The sequence below is a fragment of the Typha angustifolia genome, chromosome 15 (assembly GCF_048772165.1).
Source record: "Typha angustifolia cultivar Huaian chromosome 15, ASM4877216v1, whole genome shotgun sequence".
NCBI lineage: Eukaryota > Viridiplantae > Streptophyta > Magnoliopsida > Poales > Typhaceae > Typha > Typha angustifolia.
This window is the reverse complement of record NC_133253.1, coordinates 22,398,357-22,424,116: the sequence shown is the minus strand read 5'-3', so window position 1 is coordinate 22,424,116 and position 25,760 is coordinate 22,398,357. Positions and strand designations below refer to the sequence as shown.

At 35.2% G+C, this 25,760-nt stretch overlaps 2 protein-coding genes across 3 annotated transcripts; both read left to right on the top strand.

The window, feature by feature from the left end:
- The first annotated feature begins 1,885 nt into the window (after nt 1–1,885).
- LOC140777895 (disease resistance protein RPM1-like) lies at nt 1,886–5,717 on the top strand. Of its 2 annotated transcripts, none has more exons than XM_073122301.1 (2): nt 1,886–4,684; nt 5,223–5,717. In XM_073122301.1, exon 1 carries the CDS (start codon nt 2,464–2,466, stop codon nt 4,669–4,671), a length of 2,208 nt encoding a protein of 735 aa, XP_072978402.1. In that variant the 5' UTR covers nt 1,886–2,463; the 3' UTR covers nt 4,672–4,684; nt 5,223–5,717. The 2 variants fall into 2 exon arrangements, with proteins under 2 accessions (XP_072978402.1, XP_072978401.1); XM_073122300.1 differs by having other exon boundaries at nt 5,216–5,717.
- A 792-nt stretch (nt 5,718–6,509) lies between these two features.
- LOC140777894 (disease resistance protein RPM1-like) lies at nt 6,510–21,238 on the top strand. Its single transcript, XM_073122299.1, has 4 exons — nt 6,510–6,658; nt 17,125–17,271; nt 17,365–20,133; nt 20,697–21,238. Exon 3 carries the CDS (start codon nt 17,472–17,474, stop codon nt 20,118–20,120), a length of 2,649 nt encoding a protein of 882 aa, XP_072978400.1. The 5' UTR covers nt 6,510–6,658; nt 17,125–17,271; nt 17,365–17,471; the 3' UTR covers nt 20,121–20,133; nt 20,697–21,238.
- Nucleotides 21,239–25,760: the final 4,522 nt, after the last annotated feature.

Below are 25,760 nucleotides of genomic sequence, written 5' to 3'. Positions count from 1 at the left end.
GAACAAGTTTCGATCAAACAAGCTTCAAATACGCTTCAAACGAGCTTCAAACAAGTTTCACACGAACTTCAATCTTTGTCGCACAACTCTATTTATCTTCCAAACTATATGACATTATGCCACAACTTACACAGTAAAAACTAGAGAAAGTATAAATTTGCCAATCATAAAACCTAACAATAATTAGATTTATTTAGAAATAAAGTTGGGTAGAAACAAAGCTATTGACAAACGTAGTGAAGAACACTAATTATTTTTTTTATCCCTATGATGAAGTACTCTATGTGACAACCCAAGTTGAGTTTATATCTAAAAGTTTGATAAAGTTATTTGTTTTATGAGATGTGTGTTCTGTTATAGACATCTTTCTAAAGTTGCACCTAAGTGAGAGTTGTCGTGATGATGCAACTATAGTACTCCGGATGAATCCTTACTAATTTTCATGAAAATCAAGTCAAGTACATGACTATAAATAGTCCTAGACTATAAATAACTTTACCTCTCATGAGAACAAAATACTCCTCATATTGTATGCATGATTATAGAAGATAAATATATAGGACTCGGTTCAAGGCATGCGTTATTCACCATTAGTCCTCAATCTAATACGAACAAATTCAAACCGAAAGATATTTAGTATTGATAAATAGTATAAAAAAATCGTAATGTGACTATATCCACGAGCAATAAAAAACTTTAATCCACTAGTAAATATATAAATACAAGTGTTTCCAAATCTATTTCTTCTCAAAAGCTCTCTCTTCTTTCTTATGGAGGAGAAATCTCACGGGGTATTCAAATGGCTGCCTGAGTGTATTCAAACACTCTTTTTTTTTTGAGTTTCTATAAATTTGAATATTTTTCACGAGTTCGAACGTCCTTGGAATGCCAAGTTAGGATTGAGCGAAAAGGAAATCGTTTGATTCGATTGATATTAATTATCTGATATGTAGGAAGTAGTCCAACGTGGAGATGATAAATGAAATAGATTGATTTAGGATACTGAGGCAAAGTCAACAGTTTGAGATTTTTATATGTAAAACTGGATGCTGTTATTGTTATCAAGTCGTTGTCCATTTTACTAGCAGTTCCGCTATCATAAAAGAAGATAAATGCTTAAACATTTTCATACTTTTCCTTCCTCATCTTTGAGTTTGGGCCTAAACAAATCCATTGTAAATTGTGGAGAACAAGACTACAATGTATATAGTCATGTTAGAAAAGGGATTAAATACGCATTCCTTTTGGGTAGCTTGACATCCTGTTGTGTTTGCTTGTAATTTCAAAAAAAGGGGCCCATTTGTTTTACACCCTATGTGTGTGTGTGTGTATATATATATATATATAAACCTATTTTAAAATTATATGGATAGCAATATATTCATAGTTAGGTATTAGGATATGAAATCTGATTGGATTTACTCCATACTCATTTTCACCCTTAGACCTTAGTTGGACGATAAGCCTAAGCGAAGTTGCACGTCCAGTCAAGCGTCATTTTGCATCACAGAGCTCCTTTTTACTCGTGATACTGGCTGGATACATATTAGTTTCCCGGTAAAGACGAGTCACATCATGAGGCTGCTATCTTTTTCGAGGAAGAACCACAATAGTCAACTATGGCGGACAATTAATTTATGTACCGTATAGGCTGCACACGGTTATCAAAATAGAAAATTACCAAATCCTACGGAAGATCAAGAAGTAAATAACTTTAAATAATCTTTTAAAAAAAATATGAGTTATAAAGAAAATATTATTCTATTTAAAATAAATTTACAGTATATGTTCCTTGTAAAATACTAATACCTGAATAGTCCGGTTTCGTCTTTTGCTATGTGCATCTGTCGAACCAATTGTTTGGTCTTAATACCTAAATTCTTTAGTGCTCATTCTAATACCTGAATTGCATATATAATACTGACGGAAATGTTGTGCAATATATGATCGAGATTACATCTGCAGTGCTTAGATGAATATAAATGCATGACCGGCAGCCAAGTAAATCAAGTGAAGAACATAAAAAATGGAAGCTACTGCAGTTGCTGTATCTACTGCTAGTTTAGCTGTTGCATTAACACAGCTAGCGCTGCAAGGAGAACAATTTAAACAAGCAAAACAAGGTCCAGTATTGCAAGACATTGAAAATCGATTGAGTAGCATAAAGAACGAACTTTTGGCAATACAGTGTTTCCGTGACCAGCTAGACATGACAAAGGGCGACAATCCACTCCTAGAAGCTTGGATAGCACAGGTATCCAAGCTGGCATATGGTACTCAGGACTTGGTCGACGAATATATCCATATTCTATCTCAGCAACAAGGATATAAATTTGGTGATATTACCAGATTGCTAATAGATAGTGCCGAACTTCCATTGCCTTGACGGGTATTGTTACTCAGTTGAAAAATATAGAGGAGGAGGTTACAAAGCTATCAAATCGGAAAGACCAATGGGTCCAGATGCCACGTCAAGTGATAAATAACACTAGCGACAGAGCTTGTCATATCCTGGATGAAAAAGAGCTTGTGGTAATTGAGAATAACAGAGAAATACTGGTTAGATTGTTACAATCTGAGGAATGTGCTCTCTCTATAGTCTCAGTATGGGGTATGGGAGGGCTAGGGAAAACAACTCTAGTCACCAATGTATATAAGAGCGAGTCTCAAAATTTTGGCTGCCATGCTTGGGTTTCTATCTCACAGTCGTACAAAATTGATGACATCTTAAGAATACTACTAAAGAAATTATACGGGGAAGGAGACAGAGTTCCAGATGACATTCAAAGCATGGACGCCATAAAACTAAAAGAGATACTGAGAATATTTCTGGAAGAAAAACGATATCTGATTATATTGGATGATGTCTGGAATCCGAAAGCATTTCATGATCTATGTGATTGCCTTGTTGATAATGACAAACGAAGCAGAATTATTATCACGACTAGAATTGATGGTGTAGCATCACTTGCACATGATCGATGTAAGCTCCAACTCAAGCCTTTAGGTGACGAGGAGGCATGGGATCTCTTCTGTAAACGGATGTTTCGAGATCATGTATGCCCTTTGGAGATTGACAAGTGTGCTAAGGAAATTGTAACCAAGTGTCAAAGATTGCCACTAGCTATTGTGTCAGTAGGAAGGCTCCTGTCATCATTAGGACAGCAAACAGAGTCGGAATGGAGCCGAGTCTACCATCGGTTTAATTGGGACTTCGAACAGAATTCTAGCCTAGAAGATCTGAGAAACGTTCTATATCTAAGCTACAAGGATCTACCGACATATCTCAGGAGTTGCTTCCTATATTGCAGCATGTTCCCAGAGGACTATTTGTTATCTAAAAAGAGACTAATCAGGTTATGGATAGCAGAGGGGTTTGTACAGGAAAGGGGGGGATCCAACACATTAGAGGAAGTTGCGGAGGACTATCTCAATGAGCTAATCAAGCGGAGCATGCTACAAGTTGTAGAAAGGAATTATAAGAGGAAGTTCCGTATGCATCACCTTATCCGCGAATTGGCTCTCTTCGTGTCTGCAAAGGCAAGATTTCATGCAGTAGTCTACAACAGCAGTGCAACATTAAAGGTAGACGACTATGTCCGTCGTCTAGCAGTACGGAATTGCAGCGAAGATGTGTTATCAAGAATAAATATGCCGTTGCTTCGAACTTTCCTAGCATTGCACCGCAGTACTCTCTCTTCTTCGTTTCTCTCTTCCAATTTATCTAAATCTAAATTTCTTACAGTGCTAGATCTGGATGGAGCCGCGATGAGGGCCGTACCTGATGTGATTATGGACTTGTTCAATCTACGCTACTTGCGTCTCAGGAATTCAGAAGTGGAATCCCTCCCGGAATCTATCGAGAAGCTCTCTAACCTGGAGACGTTGGATCTCTATGGATGTAGGATAAGATACTTGCCACGTGGGATAGTGAAACTCGAGAAACTTCGATACCTGAACGTTATGGAGGTGAAAGATGTGTCCGGAAATTCTACACCCCCGAAAGCACCAAAAGGTTTGTGGAATATTAAAGAATTGCAAACTCTCAAGGGCGTGAAAGCTAGCAGGGATCTAGTGATAGGATTGAAAAATGTGTGTAAACTAAGAAGTTTGGCTATCTGCGAGTTAAAAGACTACCACTTTATGCATCTGTCTGCCTCTTTATCGCAAATGCGCCTCCTCTCTCGATTGGTTTTATTTATAAACGGTAATAAATACGATAATCTGACCCTTGGACGGGAGTTGCTGTTTTGTGATGGATGGCTCCCAAATCTACAATCTCTTAGGGAGTTACAACTAAAAGGGGGTAATACTCCAAAGGAAGATTCCTCTCGTTTATCGGAAAAGATGAAATATTTCTTTCTAGATCTGTACGAGGGGGAGCAGCAGTTGGTGTTTCGTGATGGATGGTTTCCCAATCTGCAATCTCTTATTATTGAAGACATTGGTTGTGTCAGTCAAGTGAAGATGGAGAAGGGAACCATGGTACGCCTGCACACCCTTGTTCTCAAAGGCCTAGGAGAGGTCAAAGAAGTACCACAGGGCATTGAGTTCCTCACGTCTCTCCATTTTCTGAAATTCTCTGAGCCGCACTCTGAGTTGAAAGCAAGGCTGCAGGAAAGCGAAGTACGGAGCAAGCTTCAGCACATTACCAATATCTATATCGACTGATTATTCGAAAAGGGTATGCTTATTCATCATAATCCGTATACTGCTGTTGATTTAAGTTGAAAATGGTATATCCAACACCTGCCATTGTTTGATGTTTAATCTTTGTTTTTCATTTTTCCTTTGATAAATTGTTATTCTCTGTTATTTCTGTTTATCTAGTATCTGTGAGGAAAAAAAAAATGCAAAGCAAACATCCTTGGCATGAATAATCTCCGTCTATGTTAATTGTTATCATAGTAGGTTGGAATGGGAAACTATATAAATATGTATATATAGTGTGTGTCAGAAAAAATATCTGGCTAGTGAAGAAAAATATCTGTTTTTAATAATCGTTGTATGACTAATAATTACTGCACTTCTTTTTTCAGAATTACATTCAAATATTTCGTTCACCATTAACGCACTTTCGTTTTCTTACTGATGATTTTATTCTTCCCCACTAGATTATGTTTACTGAATTCATTTGATTGATATAGAGCTCAAGAGTTTACAAGTAGGTAATAGCGAAAAGTGTACATCTTGATCTCATTTCTGCTCTTAATAGCTGATAGGATGGCAATTATTTGGTTTGCGGGACCTCTCAACTCAAGGACCAGGGCGTCTGTTGGTCAACATATCTTCAATCTTTTATATATTTTTTTTTAAAAATAAAACCCAAAAAGAATATCAAAACAAAAAGGACCAAATTATCATTGGTGGCTCGTGTTTGATTGCTATTTCGTCTTTCCCTTCTTTCCTGTTCTGCTTAGACGCCAATAAGTCACTCTGGTACTTGAGCCTACTTCACCTTTCATTGCCACCCAGTATGGTGCTGGAGAGCTTGAGTGCCTATGACAACATGTGTATCATCTATTACTTGTTCACTGTCGTGCTTCGCTCTTCAATGGGGGAAAACTCTATTGCTTTGGGCTTGCAATTTATTGAGAATATTAGCTTGTGTCTGAACATTGTTATTCTACTTTGCTGCTTGTGGCTTGTAACATGTACACATTGTTGGATTGTTCTAAGGCATTGTTCTTTAATTTCGTTGGTCATGGCTTAATATTTCTAGATTTTGCTCGCTTGTTTTTAGACATTATTTCACAATCCCAAGAACATGGGCAGTTTTTTTAATTTTATTTTTATTTTAGATTTTGGGCAAAGTAGTTTGTTTTACAAATTTATTCGACAAATAGGTTAATTTGCTATCAAAGTAGACGAGTAAGTACTTGGATATTCTTTCAGTACTATTATTTGTTATTGTGACGCTGTAATTATGTGTATAAACTGCTGACATTAAAGACGAAACACTTTTTACTAAAACTGGTTTGAGATTAAAATATAAGTATTGCAGATACTCTAATATAAGTATTGGGACCCTGAAATGCTAGCGGTAGTAATAATAATTCTGGTCTCCTTCTAGGCAAGTCAAAAAGATCATTATTAAGATTAAAATTGCTTTTAGCTTAATTAATCACGAGAGATGCACTAACTAATGACCATCAAGAGAACCTTTGGTGTGAAAAAGTATGTAGCCAATTTAATTACGACTCTGTTGGTGCAACTTTACTTCACATCTTGGGCCATCAAATTTACGGGTAGTGAATTGTGCTTAGACTAATTAATGGCTTTGGATAACAAATCTATTTATACTCCAAAGTGATTAGGGACTTAGATGCATGCTAAGATAACAACATAACCGAGAAGAGTTAACGAGTTTACTTCAAAATAATTAAGTACCGTCTCTCCAAATCTCCCATTCACTCCGACGACTTGACTTTGGAGTTAAAGAACTATTCCTTCTTAGACCAAGTCATCGGTCAGTGTGTATTACATTGCTTGGTTCACATTTATTATCACGAACCTTCTCAAACTATTCCTAGTTTCTTTATAAGGAGGAGACTTCCCCCCATTGGCTGTTATCAAGTTCGCTCATCACTTCTTCCTCAGTTTAGCTCAAAAGTCTAGAGGCTCTCGTTTATCCATCGGAGATCTAAAAGAAATGAACGTGAGTCCCCATCCCTAGAAGTTCTGTTAATTTGCATATATCTTTAATTCTTCACTCCTCTCAGGGGATCGATCTTTAATTTGTCGCTCACTTAGATTGCAATTTTTAGTTTATTTGTATGCTGATTGATTTTTGACAGTTAATATATATCAATTGAAGTTAAGCTCATCCTCTTGTTCATATTGTTGGTTACTTTGTTATGTTGTGTACGCAACGGTCTCATAATTTAATTATTTAAGAGAAATATGATTTTGACATGAATTTTGAAATTAAATTTAACTCAAAAGTTTAAGCTACTAAGACGAGAATATAAAGAGTCTATTATATATGGAACTGAATGTAACTAAATTCATTGAAGGCTCACCTTGGAATTGACCATTGAATGACATCTTCCAAGTTTATTTGCAAATATGCCAAAAGAAAGTGACTTGTTGCAATAAATATCGTGATATTTAAATGTTTAGTTTTGTTTTAGTGGTGGAAAGTAGATCCGTGATAACGTTGTCAAGTCTATATTGACAATTAAGTTTGACGAGGAAAAGAATTATGATGCAAACATATTTAAAACTGGACGAAACTTGATAGCTACACATAGATATGTTTGTGGTTCCCAAAACTAAATAAAATTATAAAATAAAAAAAAAACTTAACTACTTCAACTAGTCACAATCCGGAAAAAGAAGCAGAAAGGATATTTCTCCATCCATCTACTAATCAGTCATTTGATTATTACTGCGTCAATTCTAAGAGGTATGACCAAATATAAGCACTGCCATTTGTTTTCCCACGTCCTATCTTTCTTCAACTACTTCAAATGTTATCCGTAAAGTAAATGTTCTCTTCAAAGTCTGTCTTTTTGTTGAATTTTTTTATTAATTTTTATAAATATTCTGCTTACACTGTAAAGAAAAACAAATCAATTTCAAATAAATATTCAAAATTTACACTCATTGCGTAATAATTAAATAAGAATAATAATAAAAAAGTATAATACCATCACAATGAAATATTTATATAGTTCACCTAAATTCGGGCTACATCTATGATTTACTGTCAATAGAAAAAAGTTTACAAAGAAGGCATTTGGGATTATATTCTTAGAGATTACAAATAAATATCTTAGTACTGCTTTTTCCCTTATGTGCATCGATCATTGTACACCCGTTTGCATTTGCATACCACTGGCTTTAGATCTTTGGGCCTAGATATTATTGGGGTAACAATTTGATTCCAAAGTATTAAAAAATCCGATCAAAATAAATAAACTAAATAAATTTATAGGTTATTATAATATAAAATTTTGAATAGTCGAGTCTAGTGTTGGACACTATTCCAAATCGAACCGAGCCGAGCCGGGCGACGCACGCGTGAGTTAAGTTGCATAGTAATCTTTACCAATAAAATAGGTACCCCTTTTGAGGCCCAAAGCCCATAAGAAGTTTGTTACTTATATACCATATTAACATTTCTCAAATATCCAATATGGTACTAAACTCACTTTTTTTAGTTTTTTTAGCCATGATACCCACTTTAGAGGTAATTCTTATTCACTTCTCTTCATAGATTTGACCAAGTGAATATATGACAATAAAATACTTTTTGAGCTAAATTAATTCCACCATTAAATCATCATTAATAGTGTGGGCCCCCTTAAAACTTAGCTCAAAGTTAATAAAAAGTTTATGTCAAATACATGAAATTACTAACAATCCCCCACATGAATCAATTGGCTGAAAATGCATATGAAATGCAGACTTGATCGAGAGTACAACAAAAAATTACCGCATCAGGATAGGTAGTTTTTAGCTTTGAACCTTCCATAGTGAAGTATTATCGAATTTATTCGCTAACCAGTGAACATGATGTCTTGAACTGTTCAGTTTATATATAAACCAAGACAATAATACCCACACAGCTCTTTTCAACACAGTCGGTTCTATATGTTGTGTCCATTTCGGCCCTGAACGTGCTTGGTAAATCTTTGAGTGCTCTAGAGATTTACCTAGTCATCTCATAGAAACGTCCTACTTCACACTCACATAGGTGACCTCTTATTAAGAGTAACCTGCATACTCCACTTAGATTTCCGAAGTATAAGAATCACTAAATTTGGAACTCGGTTGAGCTCCAATGGGGCTCTAAAGCTAGCTCTAAATTTGGAGCCCCACCATGAAAATGGAGCCCCGCTCCATTTGTCATTTCAACCTTTTGAAATATCAAAATTATCTAATAATTATTACATTCAATAATTTTAATTCTATTTATATTTTTTTATTAAATAATTTAATTAGATAAACTAAGTATATAATTAGTTTTACTAATTATTTTTTAACAAAAATAATACCATTGGAAAGGTCTCATCGAGACCTTTAAAATGAGTCTAATATTAAATTATTTTTGAGTTAATTTAAATTTAAATTTTTATTATTATTTATAACAATGAGTCTAATAAATTATATGTCATAAAATATAATTACTCAAAATTATTCCCAATGTAAATATTAAATATAAAATACATTACATATGAAATACATCAAATATAAAATACATTAAAAATGAAACTAGAACCGGAGTCGGTGGCTATGGACGGAGATGACTTACCAAAATATTAAACATCTATTATTTTTATTATGTTCGGTTAATTTCTGCTTATTTTATGTAATGTAATTTTGATATTTTTAGTTAATACCATGTAATGCTTATTTGGATATTTATTTCGTGTAATGTAATTTCAATGCGTTTAATTAAAAAAATTAGTAATTTAAAATTACTTCTAAAACTATTAAATATTAGTATTATTTTAAAGATCTCGATGAGAGTTTTCTAACCATATATTTTTTATTAAAAAATAATAACGCTAAGATGACCTATTAAATAATTTAAAATAGCTAATATAATAATATATATATATATATTATATTATTATTTTAATATATATGGAGCCCGGTGGAGCCACAGTTCGAGATGCTCTTAAAACAACTCTAATCGGGCTTCAAATTTAGAATTTGGAGCCCGGTTGAGCTCCAATGGGGCTCTAAAACTAGCTCCAAATTTGAATCTAGGAATAGTGGGGCTCCAAATTTGGATCCCCACCGTGAAAATGGAGTCCAGCTCCATTTGTCATTTGGCCTTTTGAAAATACCAAAATTTTCCAATGAATTATTATATTCAATAATTTTAATTTCATTTATATCCTTTATTAAATAATTTAGTTAGTTAAACTGAGTATATAATTAGTTTTACTTATCAGCTTTTAACAAAAATAATACCATTGGAAAGGTCTCATCGATACCTTTAAAATGAGTCTAATATTAATTTTATTTTTAAGTTAATTTAAATTTTAAATTTTTTATTATTTCTAAAAATGAGTCTAATAAATTATGTGTCATAAAATATAATTACTCAAAATTATTCCCAATATAAATATTAAAAATTAAAATACATTAGAGATGGAATATATCAAACATGAAATACATTAAAAATGAAATACATCAAATAAAAATTACATTAAAATTTATATTTCTTTATTCCCGTGCCTCTACCATAAGTGTTCAATCAGTGCATTTCAAAGCTCAAAACGAGCCTCTCTATCTTCGATCTTCTTATGTCGAGCAAAGAATCATTGAAATCGTTCATCATCATTGGTTTCAAGCTCTTTAAATACCAGTGGCTACGGAGATGACTTACCAGAATATTAAGTATCTATTGCTTTTATTATATTTGGTTAATTTCTACTTATTTTATGTAATGTAATTTTGATATTTTTAGTTAATGACATATAATGCTTATTTCGATATTTATTTCGTGTAATATAATTTCGATGCGTTTAATTAAAAAAAATAGGAATTTAAAATTACTTCTGAAACTATTGAATATTAGTCTTGTTTTAAAGATCTCGATGAGAGTTTTCTAACCATACATTTTTTATTAAAAAATAATAACACTAAGATGACCTATTAAGTAATTTAATATATATGGAGCCGGGTGCATTGGAGTGCATCGGGCTCATGCTCCATTTTTGGCTCCATATTTGGAGCCTTTAGAGCCTTTGGGCTCCAAATATGGAGCAATCGTTGGAGATGCTCTTAGTGATTTCAGATAACGCCCTGAGAACTTGGTTGTCTCTTTGAACCTAGATCTTGGGATCTCCAATCAACTAGATTGGGTTGCCGTTGTGTCGTTACTCTAGGTGGTAGGCTTCAAACCTATTCCCCTCGATGAACAATATACTTGATCTCTTGTTAAACCCTTAGTTAACGGATCCGCGATTTTATCGTTTGATTTCACATAATCAATGGATATTATACCATTTGTGATCAATTGTCGCACTGCATTATGCCTATGACGTATATGTCGTGACTTACCGTTATATATCTGACTCTATGCCCTTCCTATAGCCGATTGACTATCCGCAATGTATGCAAATTGCCGACACAGATTTTGGCCACATAGGAATATCTTTTAAGAAATTTCGAAGCCATTCTACTTCTTCTCTAGCCTTATCTAATGCTATGATTTCAAATTCCATAGTAGATCTGGCTATACATATTTGTTTAGAAGATTTACATGAAATAGATTCACCCCCAAGTGTAAAGACATATCAGCTCGTGGATTTGGTATCTTTTGTATCAGAAATCCAGTTTGCATCACTGTATCCTTCAAGTATTGCTGGATATCTTGAATAGTGTAATCCTTTAAGTACCCTAACTATCGCCTTTCAATGATCACTTCTTGGATTACCCTAATTATCGCATTTCAGTGATCACTGCTTGGATTACTTGTATATCTACTTAGTTTACTCACGGAGTACGTAATATTTGGACGAGTGCAATTCATGACGTACATCAAACTGCCTATTATTCAAGAATATTCTAACTAAGATATACATTCATCTGTATTCTTTGTGAGATGAAGATTCACATCTACAGGTGTTCTGGCTATATTGTTATTATCTTTATCAAATTTATCGAGTAATTTTTCAATACAATGTGATTGAGATATAACATACTCTTTAGTTGCCTTAGTGATCTTTATACCAAGAATCACATCTACAATTTCCATATCTTTCATATCGAACTTGTTAGCCAACATGTTCTTGATAGCTTTAATGACATTAATATTGCTAACAGTTATTATCATGTCATCCATATAAAGACATACAATGATATAATTATTTGAAGTCCATTTCACATAACCACATTTATTATATTCATTAATGTGAAAACCATTTGACATCATAACTAGGTCAAATTTTTCATGCCAATGTTTAGGTGCTTGTTTAAGCTCATAAAGAGACTTAACTAATTTGCACACCTTTCTCTCTTGTCCTAGAGCCACAAACCCTTCGGGTTGTTCCATATAGATTTCTTTATTTAATTCACCATTCAAGAATGCAGTGTTCACATCCATCTAATATATTTCCACATTATATAAGGCCGCAAGAGCAATTATTAATCGGATAGACGTTATTCTTGTTACAGGTGAATATGTATCAAAGTAATCTATTCTCTCTGTTTGTCTATATCCTTTGACTACAAGTCTTGACTTATATTTGTCAATTGAACCATCTGCTTTCATCTTCCTTTTGAATATCTATTTGTAACTCAAAGGTTTACACCCTGGTGGAAGATCCACCAATTCCCAGGTATGATTTTGCAAAATGGATTCAACTTCACTATCAATAGCTTATTTCAATAAAGGAGCTTCAGGAGTAGACATTGCTTCCTTATAACTCTGAGAATCTTTTTCTAATAAATATATTAGAAAATCATGACCAAAAGACGTAGAAGTCCTTGACCTCTTACTTCGTCTAGGTTCATTATCATTTCCTTCTTGCATGGATTCTTGGTTCTGCTTATTTTCATAAGTTCTTTTGAGAGAACTTACTTCTAATGTAGATTTATATGGGAATATATTCTCAAAGAATGATGTATTCTTAGACTCAATAATTATATTCTCGTGTTCCTCAGAATTATATGATTTGTGAACCAGGAATCGATATGCACTACTGTTATGAGCATAACCAATGAATATACAATCAATAGTTTTAGGTCCAATTTTTGTTTATTTTAAGAACCAGAATTGCAACCTTTGCTAGGCACTCCCACACTCTTAAGAATTTATAGCTAGGTTCTCGATCTTTCCATAACTCATAACGTGTTTTATCCAATTTCTTATGGGATAACCAGTTGAGAATGTGATTTGTAGAAACCAAAACTTTCCTCCACAAATTCTGGGGTAAACCGGAACTTATTAACATGGCATTCATCATCTCTTTCAGAGTTCTATTCTTACATTCAGCAATACCATTTTACTGTGGAGCATAAGGAGCCATTGTTTGATGAATAATTTCATTTTCTGCACATATTTGTGCAAATGATGACTCATATTCACCACCTTTATCACTTCTTAGCATTTTAATCTTTCTGCTAAGTCGGTTTTCAACCTCAATTTTGAAATATATAAATATTTTTAATGCCTCATCTTTGCTTCTTAGGAAATACACATAACAGTATCTTGTGCAATCGTCAAAAAAAGTAATAAAATATTTTTTTCCACATTTAGTTTGAATAAATTTTAAATCACATACATCGGTATGTATAGGTTCCAGAGGTTCTGTACTTCATTCAATGGAATGAAACGAAGTCTTAGCCAATTTAGCTTCAACACATATTTCATATTTTTTATTTAAATTAATTGAGAAATTAGACAACATATTAAGATTAATTAATCTACGAAATGTGCCATAATTAACATGTCCTAATCTACCATGTCAAATTTCACAAGACTCAAGCAAGTAAGAATAAGATTCCTCTTTATTTATTCTTGGAGTTACAGTCATTCCATTCATCTTAAAAAGGCCATTTGACAAGTTGCCCATTCCAACATACATGCCATTTTTGACAAGTACAAACTTATCAGACTCAAAACCTTTCTTACTCAATAATGATCCCGAAACCAAATTATTTCGAATGTCGGGCACATGCATCACATCATTAAAAGTAAGTTCTTTTCCTGAAGTTAATTTTAACACGACCTTCCTTATTTCTTCCACCTTGGAAGTTGCTGAATTGCCCATGTAAAGTTTTTCATCTGTTGTAGTTTGATAAGATGAAAACATCCATCTGTTGGCAGAAATGTGTCGAGTAGCTCCACTGTCTACCCACCATTCTTTACGATTACTATCAATCAGGTTTACTTCCGAGACAACGGCATAGAGGTGCATGTCATCGACATCAGAACGTAGGTTTTCCACTTCAGTTACATTAGCTTGTGGCTTTTTCTTTTCAGAGTTCTCCTTCTTTTTTCGTAAACGGCAGTCCTGAGCACGATGCCTTTACTTGTCACAGACGTAACATTTGCCCTTGAACTTCTTTGCATTACCACTTTTAGAGCCTTCGCCGGTATGCTTCCTTTTATTATCCTTTGTGGACTCTACAATATTTGCCTTTGACACGTACTGGCTTCCAATTTTCTTTTCGGCAATACGATTGTCTTCTTCAATCCTCAATCTGACAATAAGTTCTTCAAATGTCATTTCCTTGCGTTTGTGTTTTAGGTAATTTTTGAAATCCTTCCAAGACGGTGACAGTTTTTCTATAATAGCCGTCACTTAAAATGATTCATTAATCACCATCCCTTCAGCATGAATCTCATGAATTATCACTTGAAGACCTTGTACCTAGTTAATCACTGGTTTAGTGTCAACCATCTTGTACTCAAGAAATTTACCGACTATAAATTTTTTTGTATCGGCATCTTTTGTCTTGTACTTCTTGTCTAAGATTTCCATAATTCTTTAGACGTTTTTATTAAACTATACACGTTATACAACTTTAGCAAATTTTTAGTAACTATTATGATAATCAAGACAAATGTATAACTATAAATAGTGCTACCTCTAAGAGAACAATATTTGATTTGATTGATATTAATTATCTAATAATACCAAGGAAGTAGTCCAACGTGGAGGCCATAAATTGAAATGGATCTACTTAGGATACTGAGTCAAAGTCTAAAGTCTGAGATTCTTTTATCTAAAACTGCATGCTGTTAATGTCATCAAGTCGTTGTCCATTTTACTAGCAGCTGCACCATCACAAAAGAAGATAAGGGCCTAAACATGTCCATGATTTTTCTTCCTCATCTTTGAGTTTGGGCCTAAACAAATCCATTGTAAATTATGGAGAATAAGACTGAAATGTATATAGTGATGTTACAAAAGGGATTAAATATGCGTTCCTTTTGGATATGAAATACCACCAACAATAGCTCTTCCATTTCCAGTTATATGTCCTCCTTTTGTGCCCCTATTTTGATGTGGTGGTAGAAAATCATCAATCAGTTCCTGCAGACAACATTGAGAAATAGAATAAACATCACAAAATTATAATCGCAAATTATAAGATCCAAGACAAATTTAGCTGAAATATGGTAAAACTCCTTAAAACTTTTTGTAAAGTATTAGAGGGATTGAAACTTTCAGTTATCACTATATAGCTTTAGTCAGTATGAGAATATAGGGTGTTGAGATAATAGAAAATGTAGGCAACTTGGAAGCTCACACGTGTGCTCATTGAAGGCCTCCTTAACTTCAATGCATATGCTCCATCTTAACTTCGGCAGTGGTAGTGAAGGCGGTAGGTGAGCAGTAGCAATGGCAGCGGCGATGGTGATGAGGGCTTGGCAGGCAACGGTGAGGGTTAGGGTGTTAGTAATTTCATATTTTTGATATGAATTTTTATTAACTTGGAGCTAAGTTTTAAGTGGGGCCCACATATTATTAATGATGGTTTAATGGTGGAATTAATTTAGCTCAAAGTGTACTTTATTGTCAAATATTCACTTAGACAAATTCATGAAGAGAAGTGAATGAAAAATTGATTCTAAAGTGGGTATCATGGCAATGGAAAATAAAGAATAGAAAGTTTAGTACCATATTGGATATTTGAGAAATGTTAGTATGGTATATAAGTAACAAACTTCTTATGAGCTTTGGGCCCCAAAAGGGGTACCTATTTTGTGGGTAAAGATTACTATGCAACTTAACTCACACACACGCGCGCCGCCCAACCCTTCTCGGCTCGGTTCGCATGCACGGGTCAAGTCCAATTTTAATTTTTTGCCTGTTACGGGTTCAAATCTGGTTTAGTTCGGGGTCGAAGTGGTATGTCCCTTCGATAAACAGTTAATCAATCAGTTAGTTGGTTGAACCCGACCCAAATGGTGCATCCCTTCACAGTGTAACTATAAATTAGTTTTTGACCCAAAATGGTGCATCCATTCGGTGACATTTTGCATCTTTTTGTCAAGCCTGTTTACCTCTATAAATAGGCTGTCAGTCTGCATAATTTAACACAACATCAGAGAAGAAAACTTGGTTCATTCCTTCTAGAGTCGAGTTGCATTCGAAAGAGAGTACAGCACAGTTCAGGTTCAATCAAGGCATTAGAAAGCTGCTTCCTTTCCAGTGCAAGGCAGTCATTGTATCCTGGGAGACCGACGTCCACTGTTCCAGAAGCAATCGGTGGAGAGCGAATTGGTCTTAAAGAGATAGTGTCCAACACTAGACTCGACTATTCAGAATTTTATATTCTGTAATTTGTAAGTTATTTATATTATTTTGATCGAATTTATTGTGACTCTTTGGAATCAGATTGTTACCGCCAACATAGGGTAGGCAAGCAGCAGTGGTTAGGGTTAGGGTAGATAGGGAAGAGATCTGACAAGGGTGAGGGGTTAAACGCAAACGGTAAGGAGATCTGCTGACGAACTCTCGGGGTAGACGACAGGCAGAGACGGAGGTGAGAGGCACCGCGGACAGAGGGGGTTGGAGAGATTCAACGGCCGATAAGCACTACACAATACACCTGCTTGGGAGTCGGGGCAGATGATAGGTGGAGACTAAACGAGAGACACCACAGTAGGCGACAGATAACGACCAGAGAGATTGGAGAGAGAGAAGGCGTGGCAAAAAAATTTTGCCCTTTTGAAAATTTGGATGAGGCGGTTGTAGAGTGGAGAGAATGAGAGGGTAGAGCGATTTATGTTTTAGTTACTTTATATATATATATATATATATGGGTTGGGGGGTTGGTGGGTTAGCGGGTTGGCGGGTTGGTAGTTTGACTCGACTCGACTCAACTCGTATACTTAAATGGGTCAAACGGGTCAAAACAGGTCAGCTATATAAACCCCATGACCCGATTATTAAACAGGTGACCCGTTTACGATCTGAACTTGATTATACTAAATCTAAACCCAATTAAGAGCTGGTTTATCGTATAAGATTATGGGGTGGGGTCAAGATTTGCTGCCCCTAACACCGATTGACTTGATAATGAACAGTTAATAGCGTGCTAAGTCTTTTGTTGGTTTTTTTATATTGTTGTTGTTATTATTATTATTATTATTATTATTATTATTATTATTATTATTATTATGTTTTGATTAAAGTCAGTAAACAGGGCGATGCGATTATTATATACTGCTGTACAAAGTCAGCTTTAGCTATGGAATAACTCTTGGTCATAATCGGGAACAAGAAGAAACAAGGAAATTTTTATCCATCCACTCGTCAGTCATTTGATCATTACAGCGCCAATTTTAAAGAGGTATGACGAAATATAAGCACTGCTATTTGTTTGCCCAAATACTATTTTTCTTCAAGGACTTCAAATGCTAAGTGTAAACTGAATGTTCACTAGGTTCTAAGTATCCACCGCCAGGTTTAATTTCTCCGGGCCAGTAGATCGACGAGAAGAGCAAGAGAAAAGGATTACAAAGCCGAGTAAATCAAGTGAAGAACAAAAAGATGGAAATTGCTGCAAGTTTAGTTGTTGGACTGGCACAGCTAGCGCTGCAAGCAGAAGAATTTAAACAAGCAAAACAAGGTCCAGTAATGAAAGACATTGAAAATCGAATGAGTAGCATAAAGAATGAACTTTTGGTAATACAGTGTTTCCTTGACCAGCTTGACATGACAAAGGGCGACAATCCACCCCTAGAAGCTTGGATAGCACAGGTACGAAAGCTGGCATATGGTACTCAGGACTTGGTCGATGAATATATCCATATTCTATCTCACCAAGGAAATAAATTTGGCGATATTACCAGAAAAATAAGACATGAAGATCGAACTTCCATTGACTTGACTGGTATTGATACTCTCTTGAAAAGTATAGAGGAGGAGCTTACAAAGCTATCAAATCGGAAAGACCGATGGGTCCAGATGCCACGTCAAGTGACAGATAACACTAGCGACAGAATATTGCACCAAACAATGGCTTGTCATCTCCTCGATGAAGAAGAGCTTGTGGGAATTGAGAAAAACAGAGAAATATTAGCTAGATTGTTACAATCTGAGGAATGTGCTCTCTCTATAGTCTCAGTATGGGGTATGGGAGGGCTAGGGAAAACAACTCTAGTCACCAATGTATATAAGACAGAGTCTCAAAATTTTGGCTGCCATGCTTGGGTTTCTATCTCACAGTCGTACAAAATTGATGACATCTTAAGAATATTAATAAAGAAACTATACGGGGAAGGAGACAGAGTTCCAGATGACATTCAAAGCATGGACGCCACAGAACTAAAAGAGATATTGAGAATATTTCTGGAACACAAAAGATATCTGATTATATTGGATGATGTCTGGAATCCGACAGCATTTCATGATCTATGTGATTGCTTTGTTGATAATCACCAAGGGAGCAGAATTATTATCACAACTAGAATTGATGGTGTAGCATCACTTGCACAAGATAGATGTAAGCTCCAACTCAAGCCTTTAGGTGACGAGGAGGCATGGGATCTCTTCTGTAAGCGGGCGTTTCGGAAGGAAAAAGATCATGTATGCCCTTCGGAGATTGACAAGTGTGCTAAGGAATTTGTGACCAAGTGTCAAGGACTGCCACTAGCTATTGTGTCAGTAGGAAGACTCCTGTCATCATTAGGACAGCAAACAGAGTCGGAGTGGAGCCGAGTCTACCATCGGTTTAATTGGGAGTTGGAACAGAATTCTAGCCTAGAAGATCTTAGAAACGTTCTATATCTAAGCTACAAGGATCTACCGACATATCTCAAGAGTTGCTTCCTATATTGCAGCATGTTCCCAGAGGACTATTTGTTATCTAAGAAGAGGCTAATCAGGTTATGGATAGCAGAGGGGTTTGTACAAGAAAGGGGATCCAACACACTGGAGGAAGTTGCGGAGGACCATCTCAACGAGCTAATCAAGCGGAGCATGCTACAAGTTGTAGAAATGAATAATAAGAGGAGGTTTCGGATGCATCACCTTATGCGTGAGTTGGCTCTCGTCGTGTCTGCAAAGGCAACATTTCATGCATTAGTCTACAACAACAGTGCAAAGTTAAAGGTAGACGGCGATGTCCGTCGTCTAGCAGTACACAATTGGAGCGAAGATGTGTTATCAAGCACATATATGCCGTTGCTTCGAACTTTCCTAGCATTGCACTGCAGTATACTCTCCTCCTCGTTTCTCTCATCCAATTTATCTAAATCTAAATATCTTGCAGTGCTAGATCTGGATGGAGCCGCGTTGAAGACCTTACCCGATGTGATTGTGGACTTGTTCAATCTTCGCTACTTAAGTCTCAGGAATTCAAAAGTGGAATCCCTCCCGAAATCTATCGAGAAGCTCTCCAACCTGGAGACGTTGGATCTCTATGGAAGTATGATAAAAGAATTGCCACATGGGATAGTGAAGCTCGAGAAGCTGAGATACCTGAACGTTATGGAGGTGAAAGATGGGTCCGGAACTTCTACACCCCCAGAAGCACCAAAAGGTTTGTGGAATATTAAAATATTGCAGACTCTCAAGGGCGTGAAAGCTAGCAGGGATCTAGTAAAAGGATTGAAAAATCTGACTCAACTAAGAAGTTTGGCTATCTTCGAGTTAAAAGACTACCACTTTATGCATCTGTCTGCCTCTTTATCGCAAATGCGCCTCCTCTCTCGATTGGTTTTATTTATAAACGGTAATATATACGATAATCTGACCCTTGGACGGGAGTTGCTGTTTTGTGATGGATGGCTCCCAAATCTACATTCTCTTAGGGAGTTACAACTAAAAGGTGGTAATATTCCCAAGGAAGATTCCTCTCGTTTATCGGAAAAGATGAAATATATCTTTCTAAATCTTTACCAGGGGGACCAGCAGTTGGTGTTTCGTGATGGATGGTTCCCCAATCTACAATCTCTTATTATTGAAAACATTGGTTGTGTCAATCAAGTGAAGATGGAGAAGGGAACCATGGTACGCCTGCACACCCTTGTTTTAAAAGGCCTAGGAGAGCTAAAAGAGGTACCACAGGGCATTGAGTTCCTCACATCTCTCCAGTTTCTGAACTTCTCTGAGTCGCACTCTCAGTTGAAAGCAAGGCTGCAAGAAAGCGAAGTACGGGGCAAGCTTCAGCACATTGCCAATATCTATATCGACTGATTATTTGAAAGGGGTATGTTTATTAATCATAATCGGTATACTGCTTCAGATTTAACCTGCCACTGTTTGATATTTGATCTTTGTTTTTCATTTTTCCTTTGATAAATTGTTATCCTCTGTTATTTCTGTTTAGCTACTATCTCTGAAAAAAAAATGCGAAACAAATATCCTTGGCATTAATTATTTCCATCTCTGTTAAGTCTTAACAGAGTAGGTTGGAATGGAAACTATATATATATATACACATATATATATAGTGACGAAAAATAATTTTGTCTTAGTACTGCTGCTTATTTTCTGCCTCGAGTTCTCTATTTTTAACAACTGTTGTATGACTAATAAGTAATAATACCTGCACTTCTTTTTTTCAGAATTACATTCAAATATTTTGTTCACCATTCACGCACTTTCTTTTCCCTATTGATGAATTTACTCTTCCCCACTAGATTTTGTTTATTGAATTCATTTATTGATATAGAACACAAGAGTTTACAAGTAGGTAAAAGTGAAAATTGTACATCTTGATCTCATTTCTGCTCTTAATAGCTGATAGGATGGCAATTATTTGGTTTGCAGGACCTCTCATCTCAGGGACCAGGGCATCTGTTGGTCAACATATCTTCAATCATTTGAGTTAATAAGGTGGCTCTTTATGTTTTCAAGAAAGAAAAAACGAAAACAAAAACAAAAAAGGGACCTCATCATCATTGGTGGCTCGTGTGTGATTGTTGTTTCATCTTTCCCTTCTTTCATGTTCTGCTTAGACGCCAATAAGTCACTCTGGTACTTCAAGCCTACTTCACCTTTCGTTGCCACAGGCCAGTATGGTGCTGGAGAGCTCGAGTGCCTATGACAACATGTATATCATCTTGTTACTTGTTCGCTGTCATGATTTTCTCTTCAACGGGGGAAATCCTGTTGCTTTGGGCTTGCTTTTCTTTCTGCATTTTCCTCTTTCAGATTGCAGGTTGCGAATAAATGATGTTGTTTGCTTTGTTTCTGGATTGTTTGTGGCTTGTAATTTATGGAGAACGTCAGCTTGGTTGTGGCTTGTAATTCGTAAACATTGTTGGATTGTTCCTAGACATTGTGAAATTAATTCGTTTGTCATGGCTTAATATTGCTAGACTTTGTTGGTTGTTTCTGGACATTGTTTCTATGCATTGTCATCACTTCATAATGATGTAACAGGGTTGTGCGAGGAGATGATAGATACACTTAATTTGTTGATTCATGCACGAATACCATTACCATACGTACCAAAAGAGAAAGTATAAAGGGTTTTCGACTTCGTTCATCTTGGAATCACGCCAAAAATCTCTTGCATATGATAAAATTAGTTTTCTTGATTATGAACATGAATGTATTCATGTTACTTTACTTACTTGATTCAATTGCATTAGAAGACGACCAAAAGAATCGTTTGGTGTTTTTTTTTTTAAATTTGGAGTAGGTCTAGATACAAATTCCTTTTATTTTATGAAGACTTCTAGGATAGAATAATTCATTAATTTTTAGGAGTACATCAAGGTATTATAATATATTAGGGGAGGTAGAGCAACGGCTCTTTGACACAATCCCCATTTAGTTGACGGTACATTAATAAGTACAAGGTATCAAACTCAAAGACATACAAAGAATTAATGAAAGAAGTAAGCTCAGAAAGATTCATAAGGGAGTAAGCTCAGAAAAATTCATAAGGGTAGAGGGCAAAATCCCCAAAAGATGGTAGAGGAAGAGCTTGCTAACCAAAATAGAAAATTAAAGGGAGTCTAAAACATAAGCCCTGTAGCAAGGCCAAAACATAAAAAGGGATAAAAATTCTGCCTGGCAGACTAAGCATCCAGATTAGCCATTGAGATAGGTCCAAATTAAGGAAAAGAGATTGGTCTTTCAGATATAGTTATAGGAGAAGTGAAGAAAATCATGGAGAAGGAAGCTAAGTGATGTCTATATAACACTCCCCACTATATCTATTTTTATAGTCGAGATATTTTGTTTCTTTCACTAAGAGAAATGAAAATTATTTTTAGTGTCCCAATTAGATCATTAGATGTCATCATCATGATTTAAGCTTAGGAATACTAATACAACATAAACCTGAGTAATTATTTGAGCACAATCATATCAGAAGTTGAGATATTTCTTCTACTAGACGCATCCACACTACAATTTTGTATTAAGACTCTTGCAATGCTCAACTTGATCCTGTGCTTCAGAATTAATCAGTTTGTATGTCAACTAAGTGTAAAGTTTGTTAAAGGGTCGATGACTTATTGTTCTTCTCTTTTTTGGCATAGTAAGTTATAACATATCACTAAGCCAAATAGATCATCAGTCTACAGATTTTTTTTCTCAAAAACAAAAAGTATCAGTGTTGACTGAGTGGCATACAGATTACAATTTATGGAGTTTAGTATTTACATATGATTTATTGGAAATAATCAATTGGTCGTGGACATTGTTGATTGCATCTAAGTAATGAAAAGAAACATCTCACAATTTGCACAGACAAGAAAAGTAAATTTGACGATATTGTTCGATAATATTTCTATCAATAAAAGTCTCTCCAATCGCTCAAGTTTTTTTTTTTTCTGAATAGTTAGGTATATTAGGCTGACCTATCCTCCTGTCGGGATTACGGCCTTCTCCAAAACGAGGTTACATAATTCCTGGGGGAGAGGATCTGTCGGCCCAAGCCTAACAAACCCCAGACCTCGCTTTCCATATTTGGCCGCCCAGTCGGCCACTTTGTTCCCCTCTCGCCTTACATGACTTAGACGACAAATTACAAAAAAGGCTGAGTAACGCAGTGCATTTAGCAACTAATCCCCTAATTTCTCACGGACAACTTACTCTTTTCTACATGATCCGAACTAATTCCAATGAGTCGGATTCAACCTCTACATTGGCATAGCCCGCAGCAAGTCGCAGTCCCAACCGTAGGGCGTGCCCTTCGATTCGTAGTGACGACTCGTCGACAGACGGCTCCCACGCTACCGCTATCAAGGTACCTTCCACGGCCCTTATTACTGCTCTGCCCCTCCAAGACGGTCCACCCCGGAGAAAGTACCGTCCACGCCCCTCCAAGACGGTCCACCCCGGAGAAAGTACCGTCCACGTTGACCTTGATCCACCCCTCCGTTGGGTGTGTCCACCTTGCCTCAAGTTCCATGTGTACAGGAGTGCTCTGATTTGATTGATATTAACTATCTGGCACGATGATGGATTGATATTATATAAAAGATCCTGAAACAAAACCTAAAGTTTGAGATTCTTAAATCTAAAGCCGGATGCTATTATTGTTATCAAGTCGTAATGCGTTTTAACTGCAGCTCCACTATCATAAAATTAAGAAGATAAAAGGCCTAAACATGTCCATGCTTTTCCTTCCTCATCTTTGATTTTGAGCCTAAACAAATCCATTGACTTGATAATGAACAGTTAACTAAACTAACGAACCAGCACAAAGTTTCTGCCAATTAATTAAACCGATTGACTTGATAACGATGTGCTAAGTTTTTTATTATTATTATTATTATTATTATTATTTGATGAAACTCCTTATACTATACAAAGTCCACTTTAGCTATGGTATAAATAGAGAGCCGGGCTACTCAATCCAATTTGGGTCATAATCCGGAAGAAGAAGAAGAAGAAGAAGAAGAAGAAGAAGAAGAAGAAGAAGAAGAAGAAGAAGAAGAAGAAGAAGAAGAAGAAGAAATTAAGGATATTTCGATGCATCTGCTCAGTATTGAGCCAATTTTAAGAGGTATGACGAAATATAAGCACTGTCATTCCTATCTTTCTTCAACAACTTCAAATGCTGAAGTGTAAACTGAATATTCTTCATTGTCATCCTATACTTGCATTTGGCTAAAATTTTCTTGAAAGCTCATTTACTTTTAAGAGTAGTTATTTGTTTTCATTATGTGTTTTAAGGAAATTAATGAAAAATACCATATATTTTAAATTTTTTTTATTATCATTTGCTTCCTACCTATGAATATTTATCAGTCAAATCCCCTGCCTTTTGGATTTAATGTCTCAAAAAAATACTCCAAATTAAATTTAACCTAACAACTATTATTAGGAGTGTATCTAGCTGAGCTATGATCAAGATTGATTTGAGAAAATATGTTCATTGATCTTTTGGATACAACTAGAGAGTGTTTTGGTATACTGTGCCAAGAAAAGAGCAGAGAGTAGAATGGGGTGGGTCTAAGACTAAGAGGACTGAGTTGAAGGAAGAAGATGACAATGTAAATTGTTACTAACTTGGAGTCACTATCATTTTTGCAATTCTTTACTAGTATCATGTTCAATCTGAAAAAGATCATTTTAACTTGCAAACTAAAATTATCCAAATCTCATTCTTCATAAACGTATTTGAAAAAGAAAAACATGAATCCTTAAGGATGTTATGATATTAATAAAAAAAAGTCTTATAATATATATCCTAGGAAATAAGATCTGTCATACGTTATTAATAATAAAATATTAAAAATAAAATATGAAAAGATAATCTCAAACACAAAGATTTTTGGTAACACACACTTTTCCAACTATATACACGTGAGAAATATTGCACCGGCTAGAAAGCGTCTCCCAGATAAATTCAATAGGGTAGCAAATAAATAATAGCAACATTTTCTAAATAAGTCCAATAGGGTAGCAAATAAATAATAGCAATGTAGAACTAAGAAATGCACAACCAAATTACTAGAATAAACAAATAGCTATCAACCACTTTAATCACAAATAAGGACATCAAAACTTAAACCAATCACAGAGATGAAAAAGAGGGAGACGATATTTGTAAGACTCGACGTTGTGCCTATATCTACTGATAATAGAAATCTTTAACGATTCTAAAATCGTTCAAACCCTAGAGCAAGATACTTGGAACATTGGATTGTTCGAAAGCTTTCGAATGGATTTTAAATGCTGGCACCTATAAAATTATCTAAAATTAAAACGTGATTGAATGGCTTCAAACATTGTCAGTCCATTCGAATCGATGTGGGCCTTTTCAAATATTGGAATGCAAAATTGGCATGCCATACACATATTTGATATGGGGAGTTCGAACAAGATTGTGGTCATTCAAATGCCTAGCTAAATTGGAGCCAAATACTAACAAGAAAAAAATGAAAATCAAAGCCTAGAAACTTGGATAGACAGTTAACTCATCAATTACTGTAAAAACTCAAGCTATTAGAGAACGATGATTTTTATACTTTATATTTTAAAACTCTTTCTCACTTTTGGGCCAAGATATTTGATAGGCAAAAAAAAAAAAGTTTGACTTAAATTAGTGGAGGTTATCTGGTAAGAAAAGATGGGCATGATAGGATTTGAAACATGCTAACCTATCAATTACTTTAAAAGCTTAAATTATTAGAAGAAATAATTTTTATAAAAGCACTTGGTAGTATACATTCATATTGTATCTCATCAACGTAGAAATAGTTTTGGATATATTAACAGAAAACTAATATAAAGAGATCCTATATCGTTCAAGTCCAAAATTGAAGTGTCAACTGGATATTCTTTTGTGTCATCAGATATTTACATTTGGCTGATATTCTCTTAGCTAGTTATTATAATTTGACTTTTGGAAAGACACATTGGAAGATT